The sequence below is a fragment of the Brachyistius frenatus genome, unplaced genomic scaffold, assembly GCF_029030835.1.
Source record: "Brachyistius frenatus isolate BFR_SWC_R1_liver_20210118 unplaced genomic scaffold, ASM2903083v1 Contig_159, whole genome shotgun sequence".
NCBI classification, from domain to species: Eukaryota; Metazoa; Chordata; class Actinopteri; family Embiotocidae; genus Brachyistius; species Brachyistius frenatus.
Window position 1 is genome coordinate 655,814 of NW_027210758.1, and position 15,940 is coordinate 671,753.

The 15,940-nt window shown below is 46.2% G+C and overlaps 2 protein-coding genes across 4 annotated transcripts; both read left to right on the top strand.

Annotated features, from left to right (window-relative positions):
• The first annotated feature begins 1,093 nt into the window (after positions 1-1,093).
• LOC138631557 (tyrosine-protein phosphatase non-receptor type 7-like) lies at positions 1,094-10,853 on the top strand. Of its 3 annotated transcripts, none has more exons than XM_069716589.1 (11): positions 1,094-1,241; positions 5,664-5,823; positions 6,079-6,259; positions 6,527-6,611; positions 6,701-6,780; positions 8,514-8,651; positions 8,728-8,898; positions 8,992-9,170; positions 9,258-9,371; positions 9,461-9,542; positions 9,926-10,853. In XM_069716589.1, the coding sequence occupies exons 2-11, from the start codon at positions 5,717-5,719 to the stop codon at positions 10,022-10,024; spliced, it is 1,236 nt and encodes a 411-aa protein (XP_069572690.1). In that variant the 5' UTR covers positions 1,094-1,241; positions 5,664-5,716; the 3' UTR covers positions 10,025-10,853. The 3 variants fall into 3 exon arrangements, with proteins under 3 accessions (XP_069572690.1, XP_069572691.1, XP_069572692.1); XM_069716590.1 differs by lacking the exon at positions 1,094-1,241 and adding an exon at positions 2,581-2,741; XM_069716591.1 differs by lacking the exon at positions 1,094-1,241 and adding an exon at positions 4,270-4,510.
• Positions 10,854-11,051: 198 nt separating this feature from the next.
• On the top strand, positions 11,052-14,882 carry LOC138631558 (ADP-ribosylation factor-like protein 8A). Its single transcript, XM_069716593.1, has 7 exons — positions 11,052-11,379; positions 12,765-12,845; positions 12,948-13,021; positions 13,702-13,795; positions 13,895-13,962; positions 14,124-14,194; positions 14,378-14,882. The coding sequence occupies exons 1-7, from the start codon at positions 11,257-11,259 to the stop codon at positions 14,428-14,430; spliced, it is 564 nt and encodes a 187-aa protein (XP_069572694.1). The 5' UTR covers positions 11,052-11,256; the 3' UTR covers positions 14,431-14,882.
• Positions 14,883-15,940: the final 1,058 nt, after the last annotated feature.

The window sequence follows — 15,940 nt, forward strand, 5'->3', positions numbered from 1 at the left end:
CTCGTGCTTTTCACCACGTCGGAGCTCCAAATCTTCTACGAGTCACGAGTTGCGACGTGTTTGTTGACAGAAAGGTCAGAGGTCGCGGAAGTTCATGTTCGGTTTGGACGTTAAGCTGACATGTAACTTAGATAACAGCCTGACGTTTGAGGAAAAATGTCGATCTTCCCGAAAGCCTGTTGTGTCTTTTGAACTTGACTATAAGAAAGTCGATTGGCGACCAGATTACTGCACGATGTTTTACAATACACGTTAAATTTGCGTTATTTCGTATTCACGTCTCGATGCGCCATCTTGTTGTTCCTGTTGTCGCATTTTTGTCCTCCGTTTTTTTTAGTTTGTCCTCATTTCTTAATGCGGCGACAAACTAAAAACATTCGACTTGAAAATGTTTACCTGTTTCAATTTGTCTAATTTTAACAGTGTACGTCGTTTGTAACCGTCGCGACCGCGAACCGTGTTTTTAAATCGGCTTTCAACAGCACACGCACAGCGTTAAAACCACAAAGTGTGTGTGTGTGTGTGTGTGTGTGTGTGTGTGTGTGTGTGTGTGTGTGTGTGTGTGTGTGTGTGTGTGTGTGTGTGTGTGTGTGTGTGTGTGTTGGGGGGGGGGGATGGGTGCTGTCGCTTCTTAATTTTATCTCTATGGCGACGGCTAATAAAGCTAGCAGGTTAACATGACTGACTTGCGACCCCCCCGGAGACGACTTCATCCTGCCGCTGTTCATCTGACAGCTGGAGGAAAGAAAAAGAGGCGGAAAAATCAGTTTATACAACCCCACTGTGAAACACCGCGCACACACACACACACACACACACACACACACACACACACACACACACACACACACACACACAAGTACACAGATAGACGATGCTGGAGCCTGTGGCGCGCAGTCTAAAGGGGACCCATAACCTTGGATGAGGGGAAAAGAAAGTGTGTATGTGTCTGTGCAAGTGTGTGTGTGTGTGTGTGTGTGTGTGTGTGTGTGTGTGTGTGTGTGTGTGTGTGTGTGTGTGTGTGTGTGTGTATGTGTGTGGTAATGAGTGAGTGGGTGGGTGCAGAAAAGGAAGTGGCGGGGAAGGTAGAAGTAAAGACAGAACAACAGAAAGCAGCAGCAACAGATGAGAGAAGAAGAAGAGAAAGAAGAATAAGACGAGGAGGACGAGGAAGACGAGGAAGACGAGGAGGACGAGGAAGCACCGAAACGAAGGAACGAAGGAGCCGGAGTCACGACGAGGTGAAGAAAAAGTTGTTGACTTGAACTTTGACTGGACGAATGTTTCAGATGCAGTTTGAAATATTGAAAGTCTTCAGTGATGAAACAATATTCTCACGTTACATATAAATAGTTGTTAACTTTTTACAATGTAAAAGTTTTTCATTTTAATTTTCCAGAGGGTTTTTCACAGCCTTGATAATTCAGTATATCCATTCATTAAATGTGAGGTATTAAATATTAGTTATCTGTTTAATAATACAACAGTGGAAAAAATGGGATGATGGTTTACACATGTTGATATTGTAATTTAATTAATTATGGTGTCACTTTTTTTTTTTTTAATAACGTATTTACAAAAACTATTGCGGTAAATTAAAAAAAATATTTTACAAAATATTCGTTATTGTTAATATTTACTAGTTTTGGAAGCTATTTGTAAAAATTAAAGTAATCAAAACAAAGTGCAGAAAAATAATGAGAAAACTTCCTTTTTACGTTTTAGATCCACAAAATACAGGTCGTAAAAAAAAATACCCTTTTTTTTATTCAGTAATTACGATATGTAGCATGAAAATGATTTAATTACACGTAGTTATGATTTTATAATTATTCCTGCTGGGAAAGCAGCCAATGAAAAATAACACTTAAAAAAACAAAGTTTTTAGCAATATTGGCTATTTGTTAACTTCAATTTAGCAGTTTTATTTTGCAAAATTAGCTTTTAGCTTTTGTCCGCTAGTCGGACCGTCAACAGTCGGGTTCTTCTGGGACCTCCTGAGGTGTCTGAGGGTCGTTAGCTGTTTCTTGAGTTGAATTTAGTTTGTTTTTTTAGCTAAAATTTTCTGTTTGTCAGCTTTGCTAGCCGGTTGTTAAATCGAGTTTAGCCGTTTGTTTGTTTTTTTGCAAAAGTTATGTTAGCTTTTGCTCGCTAGTCGGACCGTCAACAAGTCGAGTTCTTCCGGGACCTTCAGAGTGAAAAACCACATCAATAATGGGAAAGAAAATGCTCAACTGTGATTGGACGAAAACTCGACGTGAATGATTAATGGGCAGCTGCTGTCGGTGGGTTTGTAATAATAGACGCCCGGAGCGACTCTCTTCTGGTTTCTGACTCACCCCCTCCTCCCCCCTCCTCCCCCCCCCTCCCCAGATTTCTGGATCTCTCCCCGAACACCTTGAACACCTTTGAATGAGGGCAATAACGGCCCAGAAAACAGGACATGTCTGTTCCTGCTGCTTCTCTTCTCGTCTTCCTCTCCGTCACTATCACTTTCTCTCTCTCTCTCTCTCTCTCTCTCTCGCTCCTGTTTTCTTCTCCACCCTCTGGGTTCGTCAGTCAGACAGACAGACGGACGCCGAGACAAACGGACAGCTCCTTTGGATTCACGGTCAGCTGGTTAGTTAGCTGGTTAGTGAGATGTGTGAGGTTAGTCGTGTTGCTGTTTTGGCTCCAGTGTCAGAGGACGAGTCGCATCTTCAAACAGACTAAAAACAGAACATCATGTTAAGAACTCACCGGTAAGCCCCCGATCAATACAAATATATATATATATATATATATATATGTGTATATATATTATCTGTAAATGTGATCTGTTGTTCCGGTTCTGATCCGATCCGTCTCGTATAACTTAAAACACATCAAACATTCTTGTTTCATAAATGTTCTGATGGAGCAACGAGTGAATCTAAAATATTTTATTGGGGTTAAAATGATTATTTGAATGTGATTTAAAGATCACGTCTTTTTTGAATCTTCTTTTCTAATGAATGAGGGATTATTTTCAGATGGACCTCCAGAAAACTAATAAGAAGGAGTGACTTTAGCTAACAACACCGAGATAACTGGTGGACACATTTTATTCACTTTGGATTTGATGAGAGAAGTTGAATGGGAGTCTATGGAGCCGGAGGCTTTTTGGAGCCGACCTCTAGTGGCACTCGCTGGTATTGCAGCTGAAGACACTTCTGCTCACTGTTCAGACCTGGAAGCTACGAATACTTTTATAAAGGTTGCATAACGTTAAACAATAATCTAAGAATGGTATCACAAAACCTTTTGTACAATGTTTTTAAAGGTTATTATACTGCTCGAAAATAATGATATTCTCGGAACATTGAAGCGAACAACGGCGTGAAGAAAGATAACAAACAGCTAATTTTGCAACATAATCCAGCAAACTCAAGTTACCAAACAGCTAACAACGCTGACAAGCCTCAGAAGGTCCCAGTGGAACTCGGTGCTGACGGTCTGACTCTGGGGGGACGAATTCAACGGTGACACAACCCCGCCAACATCCCCCAAACACCTGGTGTCTCCTGAACCTCACGTGCCTTCTTCTTCGGTCTTGGGACAGTGAAGCTCCGCCTCTTTTGAAACATTGAACGTCTCACCACACAAATCACTGCTTGGGCTCAGGAACACTTCGGCTGTAAGCAGGGATGTTGAAGATTTTTCTATTTCCCCAAAAATGTGACCCCCCCCAAAAAAATCTGATGTTTTCTCTGCTCCAGTTTCAGGTGCCGCGGTTACATCACGAAGGTTGTTGATCCTCCGTGTGCATCAGGAACACTCCTCTGAACTTATTGACTGCAGCTCGTATGCTTTGAGCTAATGTTAGCCCGCTAAAATTCCAAACTAATACGATAAAACCGGCGTTGACGGTCTGACTCCGGTCATAGTGAGTTCATTAATTCAGTTTAATTTCCCCACAGACACGTTGATCTGCAGGACAAACCGAGTGACTTCATTCCTCTCGTCTCCCGTTGGTTCTCACATGAAACAGCTCCCGGCGCCGTCCTGGTTAATTGAGCAACAACGGAGCCATTTGTGTGTAAATGTGGAAGTTGAGTCGGAACAATGTTCAGCGAGAAAAACAAGAACGGACAAGAACACGAAGAGAGAAACCGTTTCTGCAATCCTTGTGTTCGGGAGCAAAATATAAACACAGGATGAAGTCACATGTCAGCTTTATGATACATGTGTATGAGTGAGTGTGCATGTGTGAAGAAAGTGTGGGTGGCTGACTTCCTGCTGTGAGGAAACTCTCTTCCGATGGAGACACACCGAAACGTTTCAGATTCAAACTGATGTGGAAACACACTGAAATGTATTAACACACACACACACACACACACACACACGTTTGTCTCGTTTCTGCTTCATCAGGGTTCGGCAGGTTGTCGTCGCTGTCGGAGGAGTCTGAAACGAACGTGGGTTTTTGAGGAAGCTCGTTAACGGAACAGAAGTTTCACGTTGAGGTTAACGTGTGAATGAAGACTTGGCGGTGAGTCGGGTCCGTGTTTGGGCTTCTTGGAGAACCGACCGGGACTGGACGGAGGCTGAACAGACAGGAAGTGAAGTTACGGAGCCGTGAAGGGAGAGTAGGGAGGAGGTCGGGGTGGACGAACGGACGGGTTCGACGCTAGACGAGGTTTCAGAAAGGGTTCTTGAACGCAGCACGGTGCTGCACACCGCGCAGCAGGAAACAACAACTCTCCTCGAGGAAGTATTCAGAGTGTCGTATCTTGATCGACATCAAGCGCCCGAGTTCCACACGTTAACGTGACCGCCGGTAACGTGAAACAGTTTGTGATGTCACCGCGGACCTGAAACTGCAGCAGAGAAAAACATCCAATTTTTGGGGTCAAATTTTGGGGAAAATAGAAAAATCTTCAAATTCCCTGCTTACAGCCAAAATGTTCCTGAGCCCATGCGGTGATTTCCACAACAGAAACTCAGACGTTCTGAGTGACATTCAACGTTTCAAGAGGGGGCCGAGTTTCCTTTCGATGCAGCGTTGTCACGATAACGATGTTGCATGCCGGACGTGACGGGATGCCGTCAGGAAACAAACGGTTGTTTCCGAAGAGATCGAAGGCAGCGAGAGAAAAACTCTGCCGAAAAAAAGCAAAAAGAGTCCGATAAATAATGCAAAACTGCTTGGCTCAGCAGGTTTGAGCAGGATGTCGTCGTGATTGTGTTTTGATTCCCTCCAACCAATCAGAGCGTCTGCTGTGTTTTCGCATCTTTTCAGTATCAGCTCGGCTCAATTGGAGCCAAAAATATTATCAGGCGTCCCGTCCACGACGAAGGTGGTTCAGTGGCCATCAGAGGAACTGCAGGCTCTTACTATTATACCCCAGTATGTGTAGTACACATGCTTGTCCATCAGAGGGCGGCGTATCTGTGTCACATGCTTTTACTTTTTTTTTTTTTAAACATGCGGAAACCAACGTGGTTAACTTCGATTAAAACAGAATAAAAACAAAAACTTCTGGCTACGATTTTGTAACTCACAACAAGCCACGCCCCCTTCCTGCTTCCATGGACTTCAGCGGCCATCATGTTAATTTCTTATCTTGCTGATTATTGAAATGTCCAAAAAAAGACATGGAACGGTCCTCCCTGATGTTAACGTCTTCTCTCTTTTCCTTCAGCGTCCTGCTGTGTTGAGCAGCCGAGACCGATTTTAAAACTACAAAAACACACCATGAGTATGTCGGCAGTGCGCTCGTCCTCACCGCCCGCCGGGGATCCGATCACGCCTCCGCCCATGACCACGCCTCCTCGCAAAGCCTCAGTCCGCCTCCAGGAGAGGTGGGCGTTAACTGCGCAACATATTCAAACCAATATAGATATTCAAAATATTATTATTTTCTATCTTTTAAAAAAAATATCAGTTTCCAACATGTTTTCTTCTGTCCTCACTTTTTAAAACTATCTTTAAAAAAACCCACATTTTAAAAGGTTTTATTTTCATCAAATCTCTTTCTTAACATTTTCTAAACATTGTTGAACATTTTTCTTTCCAACTCTTCGTCTCTTTAAATTCATCTGGCTCTTACTTTGTAGGCGGGGCTCTAATTTGTCTCTGCTATTGGACGTAAGCAGTCTGGGGGCGGAGCCTGTGTGTTCCGTCTCCACCCCAAAGGAGGTGTGGCTTCAGCTGCTCCACACCTCCTCCCGAATCCTCACGCACTCCATGCTGCAGCAGGCGGCCGCCGACACGCAGCTGCTGAACGCAGAGTACCAGGTAGAGTTTATGAATTCATCTGTGATTAATAACGATCATTTTATAGAGAAACATGATCAGTAACTGTTATAAATAAAATGGTGTAATTTCCTGTAAATTTCTTTTACATTTATAAAACACAATAAAGATGAATATGAACTGCGTAGCATGTCTGGACCAGGACCCACGTGTTGTTTTTACACACTTCCTGTTATCAACACTGTGACTCGTGTTGTGAGACAAGGTGCGTTCGTTTTAACCTCCAGCGTGTCCCTGTCTCCTCAACAGAAGATCCCTCCCAACTTCGTGAGCACCGTGGAGCTCGACGTCCCGGGACACACGATGAAGGACCGATATAAAACCATCCTGCCCAGTCAGTCCCTCTCCTCCTCTTCCTCCTCTTCCTCAGTAACTCCTCACTTCACTCCTCTTCATCACTGTGGTCTGTTGTTTCCCGTTTAGACCCTGAGAGCCGTGTGATCCTGAAGAGCCCGCAGGAGGAGGCGGGGCCCGACCGCTACATCAACGCCAACTACATCCGGGTCAGTCCGACGTCGGTTCATGTTCAGACTCTGGACTCTTTATAGAACATCTTTACAAACGCAGGTCTGCAGCAGCATGAAGAGTTCAGCAGTTTTAGATTTAGTTAGATTCATGGTTTATATGGCGGTCCCAGCACGGGGCCTTGTGGTACTCCAGAGGACAGGAAGTGAAAAAGAAACATCGCGAACAGAAGCTCTGCTGAAAGTATGACATCATAACGTCTCCTTTCAAAATAAAACTGACTTTATTACCAACAATAAGTGTTCGTTTCCAACCATCGAGTCTCCGCCCCTTCTCCTCTCACCATTAAAACAAACTGCCTGCTAGCTAACCCCAACAACAGGAAGTGAAAGGGATTGTGGGAAATGGGAACTTATGATGGGAACGAGGAACACGTTCAATGAGTTTTCTCCATTTCCTGCTGTAAAAGACTGAATTTTGTTTTTAGTGTTGAATGAATGTGATTTATAAAAACATCTAAAGCTCTTATTTTGAAGGCAGAAGCCTTTGTGTTCTATATTAGTCACAAACCGTCTGTTCTGGAAAGATACGTCACTTTTACACACTTTTTATCACAAAAACTGAAATAAAAACATTACAAGGCAAATATTTCTGTGATGTGCAGCAGGATTATTATGACAAGAAGTCAGCACAGATTTACTCTTAAACAGGGAGTTAGTAAAAAAAAAATAAAGTTCCTCAACTTGCAATTTTTGCTCATTTTTACAAAAAATGTCAATTAAAACTCCTGAAATGACAATTTTAGAGAAGTGAAATATTTCTACGATGTGCAGCAGGATTATTTTCACAGGAAGTCAGCACATATTATTCTTTATCAGGGAGCTGGTAAAAATCCTGGAGTGGACCAATTAATATCTATTTAAAAGTAAATTACATAAAATACTCTGCAGGTGAAACTGAAAAAACAGCCGATCAGATCGTCGTTTGATATCAAAGTTTCTCTTCTGTTCTCGTTTTCATATTTAGTCTCAGAAGTTTCCTTCAGGGTTTTACGAGCCGGCAGAGTGTGTGTGTGTGTGTGTGTGTGTGTGTGTGTGTGTGTGTGTGTGTGTGTGTGTACGTGTACGCGTGACAGATATGAGTCGTCGGTTTGTCAGCGTAGGAGTCTGACAACCAGGAAAGCCACAGGAAGTCAGAGAGGAAGTGGCATGTCCTCGACTCCTCTACACCCTCTCCCCCCCCCCCTCCAGCTGGCTCCCCCCTTCCCCCCTTCCGGCCCACGCATCCCTCACACTCTGCAGCCTCAGCTCTCTCTGTGTGTGTGTGTGTGTGTGTGTGTGAGCGCGTGCGGTTATCGATGAACAGAACGTTTCCTGTTTTTCGAGGTCAGTGGTGTCGCTGGTTTCAGAGGTGATGAAGACGAAGTTGTTGTTTTTCTAATTCAGTGACACAAAAACCAAAAACAAACGGCCGTTAGTTTCCATCATTTATATCAAATGCAAAGGTGGCGAATTAACACCTGAAGGTGATCAGCAGCAGCTCTCCCTCTTTATGACCCGTCAGAGTTTGGAACTTTTCAAAATAAGAGCGTCGACTGTTTCTGTTTGAACTGAAACTATCCGACTTTACGGCCGAGTCAGCGAAAGCAGATGTTACAGAGTTTAGTTCTCCGGGTTAAAAAAACAGTTCTGGGTTCTGGTCCTCTTGGACCTGGACTGGGTCCAGAATTGATTGATTGATTGATTGATTGATCGATGGATCGATCCTGCAGGGCTACAAAGGGGCCGTCCGGGCCTACATCGCCACCCAGGGGCCGATGGTGCACACGGTGGGAGACTTCTGGGACATGGTGTGGCAGGAGAGGAGCAGCATCATCGTCATGGTAACCAGACTCAAGGAGAACAACGAGGTGAGGAGACGCGACATCCCGTCACCCCTCCGAGTTCGACGAACTCTTTCAGGACACCCGACTGTGTTTGTTCCAGAAATGTGAGCTGTACTGGCCTCAGCCGAGGGACCGGAGGAAGAGGGGGGAGGAAGAGGAGGAGGAGGAGGAGGAAGAGGAAGGAGAGACCAGTCAGTTCGGCAGGTTCCTCCTCCGAGTGAAAGACAGCCGGGAGAAAGACGGCTTCACCGTCACCGACCTGGAGGTCCAGGTACCAGTTTCCCAGAATCCTCTCTGTCTTCTGACATCATTACCAACCTCCCTGCTGACAGTGGTTTATATACATCACATGCCGTGTGTGCAGCTGAGCTCGGAGCGCCGTACCGTCAGACACTACTGGTTCACCTCCTGGCCCGACCACCACATCCCACAATGCACCGCTCCCCTGCTGAGACTGGTGGAGGAGGTGGAGTCGTACAGCCGCTCCCTCGGCTCTCGGCCAATTACGGCGCCCGGCCCCGGACCAATCATCGTCCACTGCAGGTCGGTACTTTATCTCAGGGTTATTTATTATAACAACTGTGTTTATGTGTTTATTTATTGTGTCTGTGTGTCCGTCCACGGATCCAGCGCAGGCATCGGGAGGACCGGGTGTTTCATCGCCAGCAGCATCGGCTGCCAGCAGCTCAGAGAAGTCGGTCAGGTGGACGTCCTGGAGACGGTTTGTCAGCTGAGACTCGACAGGTTGGACGCCCTCTGTGTCTCTGATCCGTCCTCTCGTCTCTGAGCTCCGACAGGACGTTTGACCCACAGTGTCTCCGTCTGTCCTGCAGGGGCGGGATGATCCAGACCACGGAGCAGTACCAGTTCCTGTACTCCACTCTGGCCCAGTTCAGCCTGCAGCAGCAGCAGCAGGTAGAGACCAGAACTGAACCAACTTCAGTCTCGCGGTCGACGCGTTCAGAGTTTTGCTGCATCAGAGATGTTAACGTGATGTTCATCTTAAATATCTACAAATTTATTGGTTCAAGTTTTTAAGTTTGGTCCGACTTCACCCAATCTTTCACCAGACTTTAACCAAAGTTTAACTAACTTTAATTAACTTTAACCAAACTTTAACCAGACTTTAATTAACTTTAACCAAACTTTAACCAAACTATAATTAACTTTAACCAAATTTTAACCAAACTATAATTAACTTTAACCAAATGTTAACCAGACTTTAACCAAACTTTAACCAGTCAGACTTCTATCTCTTGAAATTAAACTGGCAGTTGAACAGCATTTTTCTTCTCCAGGAGGAGAACCAGAACCAGTCAACCTCACTGCCACAGAACCAGCAGAACCCAGATGAGAACCAGGTCAGCGTACAGCTGCAGAACCTCCAGCTGAACTGATCAGATCCAGAACTTGGAAAAAACCAGCAGTGTCTTCAGAGAAATCCAGAAGAACCACTACAGGAAACGTCACAAAGAGAACCGGGAAGAGAACCCGGACGGACACCAGCAGCAGAACCCAAAGAACCTGAAGAACAAGATCGGAGAACTGGAGGAACCAGCAGAGTCTGGATCCCACAGAGGAACCGGAGGCCTTGTCGCAAGTCGACTGAATGTAGAGAACCCGAAGAACCGACACGTTCATCCTGAGAACCGAAGTTCAGATCAGCGTAATGAATTAATCAGGAACATTCAGTCACACGGACGTTGTTTTAAAATGATATTCAAGATATTTAAAGGAAATGAATTAATCCTACTTGTTCTTGTTTTGTAGTTTTACATTTAAAACACCACACGTGTTCACCAAGTTTTGACGTTGAACTGCACTAATGGAACAAATAGTTTTTCATGCCTCGATCGTGTTTGGTAGAAGCAGAACATAAAACTGTTTGAAATGATGCCGAGATTTCTGATTGTTATTTGTTTTGTTTTATTGTGTAAAATAAGGTCCAATCCGCAAAGTAGGAGTTTGATCTGCGTGGAGGTACTTCGTGCGAACAGCAGGGGGCGGTGTTTCAGTCACGGAGGAGGACCCGCCTCCGTCTGGCTCCTCTTTTCTCCGCTCTCCTCTGTTTTATATAGCAACCCCACCCAAGCAGGAAGTCGCCAGGACAACCTGCTGACAGCTGACATCAAATCTGAACACATGACGAGTTTCGAAGGAATCTTCAGGCTAAAAAAGTGATTTATTTATTATGTACAGTCGAGTCCTTTGTTAGAGTCGTTTTTACGCCCACGCTGCGTCTTTATTTGATTATATATCTTAACAAAAAGGTTGTTGTTTTTTTGTTTATATTCGACGTTTATTTTGAAGGGCTTCGCCGGATCTGGTGCGCCGTAGTACTTCCGTCTTGACGGGCCGCTGGTCGGGGGAGAAAGTCGCAGCTCGTAAACACCGAGAGAGAAAAAACAAAAACAAAAAAAAAACAACAACAACCGGAACGGACACCGAAACCCCCCCCTCCCCCACCGCGTCTTCTTCTCCGGTTCGCGCGAAGCCCGTCGGTACCGCCGCTTCTCCCCGTTTACCGTCCGCGGACGTCACAGCGGCTGTCGGCGTCCCGAAGCAGAGCGGCACCCGTCGGGGCGTTAGCCACCTAGCATTACCCGCGGTTAGCATCAGACGACGAACGATGATCGCGCTGATCAACAAGCTGCTGGACTGGTTCAAGGCGCTCTTCTGGAAGGAGGAGATGGAGCTCACCCTGGTGGGGCTGCAGTACTCCGGGAAGACCACCTTCGTCAACGTGATAGCGGTAAGCTCCGCGGGGGGGGGAGGAGGGGGAGGAGGGGAGGGCTATGCCCATGGTCAGATGTGCTAACGGCAGCTAGCTCGCAAGCAAAGCAAAGCATCTGGCTGCATCCCTATTGTTGTCCCGCAGTGGTGACGTCAGCTCCACCGGGCACCCCCGGACCCGTGCTTGGTGCCGTGACGTTTCGGGAAAAGATGGGAGAGAACCGGTTCTGTTTCAGAGGCGCACCGAGCCGATGCTAACAGCTGGGCCGGCGAACCTCCGCTGTGAAGGGGGGGTAGGGGGGGGGGGGGTCTACTCCGCCTCCTTCCCCCTCCTCCTCCTTCCCCCCCCAAAGTGACCTTCTCTCCCTCCTGGTCACGTGAGAGTCATCCAGCATCAGCTGAGGGATCTCCTGACCCGATGGTCCCGTCTACCCCTGTGACGTCATCGCAATCACTTTTAATTGACAGTTAGTCATCAACAGTCTGTTCATGTTGTGAGCTGCTGTCACAGATGAACGTTTAGAGCTCGTGATGAAGAGGAGGAGGAGGAGGAAGAAGAGGAGGAGGAGGAAGAAGAGGAGGAGGAGCTGTTTATTGGCTGTGAACACCGGATCAATAATAACAACAATAATGATGTGACTTTAATTGATTACAGCAACAACACGTCAAGTATCAATAATGAAAATAATGATTCGATAAATAAATTATTTTTTTTGTTCCAGCTCGCAGGAAATTCAGAAAAAAGCTTTAACGATTGGAGGATAACGAGGAATAGGCCACGCCCACACGCACTCATTAATATTCCCCTCTCCCCCAGATAATCGTTATGTTCACCGCCACCTCGAGAAACGAAGCGACGACTAGTTTCTATTGTCACGTTTTATCCAGAAGTTTTTCAAAGAGATGAGCAGAAGGTTGTAATGCGAGTTATTGATCGCACCGATCAATAACTTCCTGTCAGATCAGGATGAACGACTTCAGCTCTGAGTGTCGAAACTCGTACGTGAGGTCGAACGTGACGTCGATCAGCCCCCTCCAGGATTTCACCGAGTTTCTTTCCGATCGTCGTTCCCCAAAAAAATTGCGATGTAATTTTTTTTGTGTGTTTTTGCTCGGAAGGTAAAAAAAAAAATCACCGTGATGGCGAGAGGAGAGAAGGGGGCGGAGCCTCGACGATCGGAAAATGAACACTTACTGTTGGTAGTAAAGGGAGTTTTATTTTGAAAAGGAGACGCTATGATGTCATACTTTCAGTGGAGCTTCTGTTCACGATGTTTTTTTTAACGGAACAATTACAGGAATTTTGCAAATTTACAAGCCGCTAAAAATATTACGAAGATTTAAGTTTTGCGTTCATTGTTACGATCTTGACTGAAAGTAATTGTGGCGGTTGTGTGTTTTCAGTCGGGCCAGTTCAGTGAAGACATGATTCCTACAGTTGGATTCAACATGAGGAAGATCACCAAGGGCAACGTCACCATCAAGGTTGGTAGTTCGATTCTGCACGCGCTCAGAACGGCCTCCGTGTATCTGCAGCTGTGTGATTGATTGTTATTACCGAAGCTGAGTGTCCTCTTGTGTCTGCAGCTGTGGGACATCGGGGGACAACCTCGCTTCAGGAGCATGTGGGAGCGTTACTGTCGAGGCGTCAGCGCTATCGTGTAAGTTCCTCTTTCTCCCGAGCCGCGGTTAGTGTCCTCTAAAACGGGTCGCCGGGACGTCCCCCGCGGGGTCCGAACACCAGAGAGTTTAACGAAGGCGAGAGGAGACGGAGGACGGAGTCACGCACGTCCGTCCTGCAGCTCGTCAGCAGATCTTTCAACAGAACATCTGATATCTGAACGCTCTCGTTACACAACACGCGCAGATAGAATCAGATGGCCGAAGCCGCATCGTCTCATTTCAAAACAGAGGGGGTGATGGGAAATCTGCAGGACGGCTGGGTCACGGTTACGTAACAAAACCACAGAGTGATTTCAAGTTCAGCTGAGAGGAAGTCGGAGGAAGTGTGATGAGCAGGGTGAAGGTTAAACAAGGTCAGCTCAGGAAATGTGGGAACACTTTTAATGTGAAGGAGGAACTCTGAACGTCCACATCTGTTTTCAGATGGTTCCCACTTGTTTTTTTAGATGGTTTATTTTCAGATCATTCCAGATGTTCTCAGTGTGTTTCCAGATGTTTTTAAGACATTTCCAGATGTTCTCGGTGTGTTTCCAGATGTTTTTAGACATTTCCAGATGCTTTTAGCTGTTTTTAGACATTTCCAGGAGTTTTCCGTGTGTGTCCAGATGTTTTGTTAAGACGTTTCCAGATGTTCTGAGCGCGTCTCCTCCCGTTGCAGGTACATGGTGGACGCGGCAGACCCGGAGAAGATCGAAGCCTCCAAGAACGAACTGCACAACCTGCTGGACAAACCGCAGCTGCAGGGGATTCCTGTAAGAACCAGAATCACACGTTGAGTCCGGTCCGACAGGAAGTTCTGCTTCTGACATCGGTACCAGTAAAACAAAAAATGTCCTCCTGTTCGTCCTCAGGTTCTGGTTCTGGGGAATAAGAGGGACCTGCCGGGAGCTCTGGACGAGAAGGAGCTCATAGAGAGGATGTAAGCACACACACACACACACACACACACACACACACACACACACACACACACACACACACACACACACACACAGAAGCTGCTAACGAACGTGTGTTTTATCATCTGACTGGCAGCTTGTCATTTTGATTGATTGATTGATTGATTATGTTTGTGATCAGGAACCTGTCGGCCATCCAGGACAGAGAGATCTGCTGCTACTCCATCTCCTGCAAGGAGAAAGACAACATCGGTACGACACACACACACACACACACACACACACACACACACACACACACACACACACACACACACACACACACACACACACACACACACACACACACACACGTCCTGTCGGTGTGTGTGTGTGTGTGTCTCTTTCCAGACACACACTTCCTGTCTGCTCACGATGATGTCACTCTCTCTGCAGACATCACTCTCCAGTGGTTGATCCAACACTCCAGGACTAAGAGGAGTTCCTGAGAAATAACAACAGAACAGGCCACGCCCACCTGCCCCCAAAACCCCCAGCTGCCCCCCCCCACCTCCTTCCAACCTGCCCCATCTTTACATTATTACCCCCCTCCTCCCTCACCCTGAGTTACCCCCCCCCCCCCCATCATGATGCACTGACACTTCTGAGTCCAAACCAAAGTCTCGTTTCCTCGTTTTAAACGTTTCCGCACGTCTTCACAAAAATAATCCAACAATCTTCACTTCCTGGTGTTCAACTCCAGAACAGGAAGTAAAAAAAAAAAAAAAGTAACAGCTGCATTTCTACCAGAAACCCGAAGCGACACACCGGCCGGTCCTGATTCCACCAGACCAACCTCAGCAGCTCCAGTAACAAACAAATACGGAAAAAAATAACAACAATAAACACAAAAACAAAACAAAAAAACAATAAGAAACCTCAAGCACAAAAAAAAACAAAAGTAACACAGAAGTCTGAAACGCTGCCGGAGGGAACGGAGGCTGTCCGGACGTGATGTCATCGGTCCGGACGTGATGTCATCGGTCCGGACGTGATGTCATCGGCCGGTCTGGACGTGATGTCATCGGTCCGGACGTGATGTCATCGGTCCGGACGTGATGTCATCGGCCGGTCCGGACGTGATGTCATCGGCCGGTCCGGAGGAACGTTGGGCCGTTTACGAAAAAACAAAAACGCGTCCGACTTCCTGCAGACAAAAAACAACCCACGATGTGGTCGGTGCATCATGTCGGATCCACACAGCAGCTGTCAGTTCGAAACACGTTTGAAACACGTATGAAACACGTATGAAACACGTTTGATTTGAATCGACTCTTCAACCTGTAAAATAAACGTGTTTTTTTGTTAACGTCCATAAAGACACGTTCACGTTAGCGTGTTAGCCCGTCAGCTGACACTGCTCTGTGGATCTGTACTCTTTCCCATGATCCTCCTCTCCTCACCTTCATCACCTCCTAGCCAGTAGCACATCTTCATCGCTGCCTCCCTCCTCCTCCTCCTCCTCCTCCTGTTGGTTTTCATTCCTCTCCAATCATCCCTCCATCATTTCACATTTATATAACCCTGAAAACTCCTCTTCCTCCTCCTCCTCTTCCTCCTCCTCCTCCTCTTCCTCCTCCTCCTCTTCTTCCTCCTCTTCCTCGTCTATTGGAAGCTGCTCGTCCTCCTCTGTGCCCCCCCCCAACCTCCCTCCTTTCTTTTCTTATTTTTGGATGTTACCTCCCCTCTCTCTCTCTCTCTCTCTCTCTCTCTCCTCGCCGCCCCCCCCCCCCCCCCAGCGTCTCTCTCTCTCTCTTTCTCTCTCCGGCCGAGCGAGGGACTGAAAACCTTTTTATTGCACTGTTCATTTTGTTTTTGTAAGATATTAATAATGAGAATAATGTTAATAATCTTCTTATCGTGACAACCTGGAGGACGAGGTGCCGAAGGATTATCGATTCTGTTCATATCTGTGTAATAAGCTTTTTATTTTCCTTTTTATATAATTTTTTATTCTTG